At 37.0% G+C, this 7,500-nt stretch overlaps 1 protein-coding gene across 5 annotated transcripts in view; it reads right to left on the reverse strand.

Annotated features, from left to right (window-relative positions):
• LOC124426154 (disco-interacting protein 2 homolog A) overlaps positions 1 to 7,500 on the reverse strand; it is a 66,935-nt gene that overhangs the window by 46,074 nt on the left and 13,361 nt on the right. For 4 of the 5 annotated variants that reach the window (XM_046967504.1, XM_046967506.1, XM_046967505.1 and 1 more), the window contains exons 1-3: positions 5,826 to 7,500; positions 4,535 to 5,487; positions 1,651 to 1,722 (exon numbers count right to left, since the gene is read on the reverse strand). The exon at positions 5,826 to 7,500 is cut by the window's right edge. In XM_046967504.1, the coding sequence (XP_046823460.1) occupies positions 1,651 to 1,722; positions 4,535 to 5,487; positions 5,826 to 6,694 (1,894 nt within the window). In that variant the 5' untranslated portion in view covers positions 6,695 to 7,500. The remainder of the gene's footprint in view (positions 1 to 1,650; positions 1,723 to 4,534; positions 5,488 to 5,825) is intronic. The other variant, XM_046967509.1, reaches the window with a different exon arrangement.

The raw sequence follows: 7,500 nt of genomic DNA on the forward strand, positions 1-7,500 counted from the left end.
GAAGATGAAAGTTCATTCGACCTTTATGATAGATATAATAGAAAATCCATTGCAAGATCGACTTGCATTAGAGACAACGGCAGATGCACGTCGCGTATAACGAGTGGATAACGCGGAAGCGACACTTCCGCGTGCAGGTACAGTTAAACTCCGTACGCTGTTACGACCGATTGCTTGAGAGTATTGTAGCTTCGTAGTCGAACGATCGCAAACATTACCTATGAATAACTAACGATCAATGATAATTGAGATTTTCTATTGGAAAGATCTTTATTTATTTTGTTCATTTTCTTTTTGTATATTTTCTTTCTTTCTTTTATTTTTTTTTTTTCTTCTTCTCTTAAATTTTATTACTTCATTTTTGATCCTTTTAATATTAATTTTTCCCCTCATGTATTAGACATAGATACACTGACCTTTTTCTTTTTTCTTTCCCTTTTTTTCTTCTTCCTTTTTTTTTTTCCCCTCAAAGAAATAATCCCAAGGATAGCGAGAGTTCATAGTCAATTGTTTCGAGTTAACATTCGTGTTCGAATAATCGTGATAAATAAAGATTCATCGTCAGTTGCATAAGTCCCCGCTTGAAGCAGTTACGAGATGTAAAGGTGATAAAAAAAGAAAAAAAAGAGAGAGAGAAAAGAAAAAAAAAAAAAAAAAAAAAAAAAAAAAAGAAAAAAAAATAGAAGAAACGCACAAACGCATCTGAAAAATGATGCTTGCTTCCCTTTCTTATGCTCATTTTCCTTCCTTCTTCTTTTCGTTATTGTATTATTTCGTTTCGTTTTGTTTCTCTTTTCCTTTTCCTTTCCTTTTCCTTTTCTTTTCTCATCAGAACTAACGAAGATTGCATCTACCATTGTGTGCACGCGCGTATCGCGCGCGTACCAACTACGTAAGCGAGTACATCAACTACGTGTCTCGCTTTGAGTTCTGTATGTCTCTTGAGAATCGGAACGCGATTAATATTGCTCGCGACGAAACTCGTTGCGTATGGATGGCGCAATACCGTGTATGATCATCGCATGGTTGGTATACAACACGTTGGAGGACAGGAAGGTAGAAATGATGCTGCCCCGACACGGAAAAGAAATTGAAAGCGTTACCGTAATTAAGCGCAATCGAGGACGTTACGGAAGGCATCCTCTTTAAAGATAGAAAAAAGAAAAAAAAAAGAAAAAAAAAAGTAAAAAAAAAAAAAAAAATAAGAAAAAAGAGAAAAAATAAGGAAGAAAGAGAAAAAGAAAGAAAGAGAAGAAAAAAGGTCAAAGGAAGAAATAAATAAATAAGAATGTAAAGAAGAAAAAAGTAAATGGAAAAATAATCAAGAAAAGATATAAAAAAAAAAGAAAAAAAAAAAAAAAGAAAAAGAAAAAGAAATTAAGAAACAATTAAAAAGGAAATATAATATATTGAGATAAATGAAAGATAATAAATGAATGAATAAATAAATAAACATTTTATTTATATATAATTGTAATAAAAAAAATTATTAACGATTTCGAATATCGACTATAAATCATATATATATATATCAAGATTCAACTTTCCGGTCCGTTTCGTGTTCACCTTATTACATGTTATAAATTCTGATAAGCTTATGATAATGATGAATATTAATGAAGCAATAAAAAAGTGAAAAATATAACTTACCGAGTTGTTTTGAAGCATATTGCTGCAGTAGACGAGTCCGTTTCTTTTCATAGCCCTTTTGCGTTATGTCTCCTGTAAAAGAAAAAAAAGAACGAAAAAAGAAAAAAGAAAAAAAGATATATATATATACACACACACACATACACACACATTAAAAAAAAAAAAAAAAAAAAAAAAAAAAAATGAGAAGAAATCAAGAGAAAAAGGAATAAATTTTATATTTCTCGTTGATTTAAATGAATTATATATCTAAACCAAATGATCTTTTCTAAACGACTTTCTACCTATATTTAATTACTTAATGAGTTAAATCGAATATCCAAACATTTTATTATTCTCATCCCTAAAAGATTCTTTCATTGGTATTACGAACTTCTCACGTATCTGTGTCATTTCTTTTCTCCAAAAGAGTTTCAAGGACGGGTCTCATTCGAACGCATAGCGTTTGCTTTAAGAGGCGAAAATTGCGGGCACGATTTGCGGGCCCCCATTAAAAGGGAGAGCAGAAAGAGAGGAAAAAAAAAGAAAGAGAGCGAGAGAGAGAGAGAGAGAGAGAAAGAGACGATGACGATGACGACGACGACGACGACGACGACGACGACGACGACGAAGACGAGGACTAGGTTGGTACCACATGGAGATATCTATGCATGCATGTATACGCATACCTATATCGTGTTCGGTTAAACGAGGTCGTAGCAACGACACTAGCGTTGAATACAGGGAAAAGGAAAGAGAGAGAGAGAGAGAGAGAGAGAGAGGAGGGAGTGGGGAGGGGGAACAATAAAGACAGAAGGTCCGACATATATGGGTACCTGCATTGAACGATTAAACTTAAAGCTTTATCCTGAAGTTAAAAAGAGACGCTCGAGGGAATAATTAAGTGAAATTTTAATGGGTACGAGAAAAAGAGAGAAAGAGAGAGAAAGAGAGAGAAAGAGAGAGAGAGAGAGAGAGAGAGAGCCATCCTTTAGGTTCTGGAAAGCTTCGATCCATGAATAATTTCATCTCGTTGAGAAAAAGAGAAAAAGACAAATAGAGAGAGAGAGAGAGAGAGAGAGAGAGAGACAAGGATATATATATATATATATATATATATAGATAGATATAGATAGACGCAGAAAAAGAAACGAAACTATAAAATTGATTCTTTACTTGTGTACGTGATTCTCGTATATTATAATTTAGTTGATCAGCATGTTGAGTACCTAGGTATCTAGTAGATATCTATTATATTCATTCACATGGACTTTTAATATACTACTACCGATGCAAAATGGGTTCGTGGTATGCTTCAGACACACGTCACGCCTAGTAACTCGAGAAAATACCACGAATCGATCGGGTAGTAACGGCCGAGACACGATTTTTTTTCCATGTGCCGCAAGAAGGAATAAAACTGGGCCACACCATATAACGAGAGATTAACGAATCGAATTCTCTCTCTCTCTCTCTCTCTCTCTCTCTCTCTCTCTCTCTCTGTCTCTCTCTTTCTCGAATGCTTCTCTCCAATGAATGCAAATCTTTCAACGATTAACGTGCTTTCGACCAAGTACAATCTTTCACTATTTCTTTATCTAGGAATTTACTATGGAAATCCTTAATCGATGATCATACGATGCGCGCAATGCAAAAAACAAATTCCTTTTACGTTATCTTACGAACGTTTTAATTAATCCCATTTACTTTCAACAATTGTTAATCATTCCCAAAGCGTGCAAACTCTTTTTTCTTTCTTTCTTTTTTTTTTTTCTTTTTTTTTTTTTTTTGGTACGGCTATTCATTCGACTACCTCCTACGAACTATTATTATTGTACCATTATACAAGGTAGACGATATTGACGAACGCATTCCGATCTACATATTTATTCTATCATCAGTTTCTAATTAACCAGACTTATATTTAGATCTAATTGTTTCACGAGCTGCCAACAAACGTTTATTTATGCATGTCATATCATAGAAAGTGAGAGAGAACGATGACTTGGTTTTATACTACTACTACTACTACTACTACTATTACTACTATTACTAATACTTCTTCTTCTTCTTCTTCTTCTTTTTTGCTTTTCTTTTTTCTTTTCTTACTTTATGTTGTTTTTATTTTTGTTTTTAAGACGCTCTTAAGTCCGACGTAAACGAGATGGTTAACCTTTTTAGTTTACCGTTTTAGTTTCGCCTATTCTTCTTTCTCTCATACCTAGTTTATGTCTTTATTATGTTCCAAAGGTAAGAGACTTCGACGACTCTTCAAATTACGTGAATTTAGTTCAGGTGCACGTTAATTAACCATTACGTGTGTCGTGTCGTGTCTATTCAATGTAACATGTAAGATCATTTACGAGCCAATAAACCGACCATCAGAATAGAATATTATTAAACATAATTTAATAACTCGTTTTAATAAAGTTCTATTGGACAATACATTTAATAATAAAAAAAAATGAATGAATGAGTAAAAGAAAGATTAAAAAAAAAAAAAAAGAAAAAAAAAAAAGAAGAAAAATTTATCGTCGATCGAGTCGTCGTCGTCGTAGTCGTCGTCGTCGTCTTGTTTAAATAAAACAAACAGAGTTCGTTCGTTCGTAATCTAAACGGGAAAAGAAACAAAAAAGAAGAAAAAAAAAAAAGAAAGAAAAAAAAAGCAAAAGGAAAAAAAAGGATGAACAAAGAAGATAAAATAAAACTTTGTTCGCCTTTTCAAGATAAGACGATGCCGTCCTCGAACGATAAAGTCATTCGATTTCAAAAGTTTCGCATGTTAAACGTTAAAATGTATCAGCAAGTTTGTTGTTGTGGTGGTAGTGGTGGTGATGATGATGATGATGATGATGATAATGATGATGGTGGTGGTGGTGGTGATTGTGATGGTGTGCGATCTTACTGGGTCGTTTTCTCAAGGACGAGCATTTGCGAACAAGAAAAACGGGCTGGCCAGATGCTCGACGAAGTTGCGATTTTCTTCTTAAAGGTCGTCTTCTCGGTCCAGATTTTTGTCGTTTAAGATGTTGTTGCTGACGTTGAGAGAGACGATCGTCGTCGAGGATATCACGTCGAGAAGATTCGTTATCGCTCTCGCTAGAGCTCAGATATCTGTAATATGAATTGCTATCCTTTCTTGATCTTTCTTTGGTGTTACGATCGGACGAATTCTTAGCGAGAAAATTAATAAATTGACTGCTAGTAAAATAATTTTCTGTTGTAACTATAGGAGACGTCGTATTATTTTTCCAAATGGTTCTTCTACCGAGTAAACCACGATTCCTCAATTCCTCGGAGAATAATTTGTCCTCGTTGAAATCGCTGATTTTTGGCGCTGGACATACCGAGGAGGACGATGACGTAACCGAGAAGGAACCTAACGACGAAGAAACGAGAGAATTGAATGCCTCGTCTCTTCTCTCATTAAAATCCCCAGAGAGTAACAATTTTTGATCGTCGAATTGATCATCCGACAAATTCGACGAATAATAATCGTCGTATTTTTCGAGAATCAATGCTCCTGCTCTTGCTCCTGCTTGATCCTCCCGATTTTCCTCCTCCTCAGGAAAATAACGAATCTCTCGCCAAACTCGTCTTTGACGTCTCGAACGTCTCCTTTCCGGTGGCACGAACCATACCGGACTGTTGTCACGAACAGCCGACTGTTGATCATTCTTTTTCTTTGTCCTTTGAGATGTCCTCTGGGAGGTCGTACGCTGCGACGACGTCGTCCTCTTTCCACGTTTTCTCGAACTCGATCTCCTTTGACCGCTGGTCCTCTTGAAATAACCTTCGGTACTGACGCTCGGTGATGGCTTAGACGTTTTTCGTCGGAAGAATCCATTCCTCGTGCTCCTGAAGCCAGGAACACCCATTGATTTCGCGCGCGATATCGTCAAATAATCGTGCCGATTGAAATTATGGAAAACAATAACATATAAGTACTTATATATTATAAGTACTTACCTATATATCTTTAATTGTTAATTATAGATAATAACATTTTTTGAGATGATTTTTTTTTTTCTTTTTTTTTTTTTTTAATCAATAAACAATCAACTATATCGTAACTTAAATAGATTAAATTTAATTTAGTGATTTGCCATTTAAAATTTGCTGTTTTCCAAACTTCGATCGAGTTCGTGTTAGATTAGTTAGTTGTTAAATCTAAAAAATATCCGAAGAATAATAACCCTGCCCTGAAGTCAGCCAGCTTGCCGATCCTAAGCGAGAAGCCAAACGAGGACGAGGATGATGTGTTGTCCTTGATGATTGTCTTTTCCGGGGCCGAGACGGTTCTAGCGACCGTCGGTTGTGAAGGTTTTCGTTCTTTTAATGCACTGTCCAACGAATGATGAACGGAGGGCCCGGAAGAGGAAGGATATGGTACCGGTACGGCGTCCCTCCAAACTCGTCCAAGACTGATACTGACACTGGGCGGTCCAGTTTCAAGAGGTACACACGCGCTTTCACGCGTTTGTCCAAGATTATCGTTATGATGAATATTTTTTTCAGAATAAATCCAATCGTCCTCGTCGTGCGTATTTGGACCGAACGGTTTCAATGACAAAATCGCTGAGTTTAAGTCGTCAGTTAGATCATTGCTAGAGCGACGATCTTGAATTTGTTGTCTCGTCGTAACCTTCGACGAAACTTTACTCGTCGCCTCTTGGACCAATATTTTTTCTTGAAGTTTATCACGAGAGGAGGAGCCAACGCCTTGCAACCATTCGTCATAACTGATAGATTCACGGCTAAGCGATACGTTTTCCTGTTGTCTCCTAACCTCCTGTTCTTCCTTGATCTTGATCCTCGTAGCCTGTACATTTTCCTGTTGGTCCGGCACGCTCGTAGTGGCCGGTGCTGACACTACAACCACCGGTTGAGCCGTTATCACCGGTTCAAGATTCTTTTGCAACTTGTTACGTCGTTTACCACGATCGAGATAACTTTTCCTTATAGATATCCTTTTAAACGACTCGCTACGTTTGAAGGATGGCTCGTTTCTATCCTTCTTGCGGCTCACGAGCCTCCTAAGGTTCTCGAAGGAGAGTGGCCTCATGGGTTGCGTCTATTTCCTACCCAAAGATCAACACGTCCTCGCGGAGTTCTATTATCGAACACCGATCTTCCCCCTTCGACTATCGGCATCCCTTTGGACAAGAGACGTTACTTGCCCCAAGCACAACTAGTCCTTCTTCTTCTTCTTCTTCTTCTTCTTCTTCCTTCTTCCTACTCGTCCTCGTCTTCGACGTCCTCCTCCTCCTCCTCCTCCTCTTCTTCTTCTTTACTTCGTCCTTTTCTCCAACCTCTTCCCCTCCTCTTTCCTTTGGATACCCTTCTCAACGCTCGTACACACAGCGTTTCTGCGATCCTAAGGTGCAACGCCGAGGTCTTCCAGTCGCGAATCACCGTGGCTTTCCTTTTTCGATTCCGTGCCTCGCCTCCTCCTTCTTCTTCCTTCTCTCTCGATCAAAATCATTCTTCGTACGAACTTCTCCCGAAAAATCATGAAAATCCTTTATTTATTATTCTCTAATTCCTCGCCCTTATTTTTCTTTTTACGATTAGCTTTATTATTATTACTTTATTTATTTATTTATTTATTTATTTATTTATTATTATTATCATTATTAATATTATTATTATTATTATCATTCACTTTTTCTTTCACAAAAGCGACACGAGGAGTCTATTCCTTCAGTTACGATCTCTTTACTATTCCTTCTGTAAGATGCTTCCTCATCTTCGTTCGCTTTCTCGAAACGAATTCGATGAGACACGCCAGACTCTTTCCAAAGTGGACACACGAAAGTACGATATTTTCAAGTAGAGTATACGAGGAGCGTGGGTTCTTGTGCGCGCGCA

Source organism: Vespa crabro, chromosome 8 (genome assembly GCF_910589235.1).
Source record: "Vespa crabro chromosome 8, iyVesCrab1.2, whole genome shotgun sequence".
Lineage (NCBI taxonomy): Eukaryota > Metazoa > Arthropoda > Insecta > Hymenoptera > Vespidae > Vespa > Vespa crabro.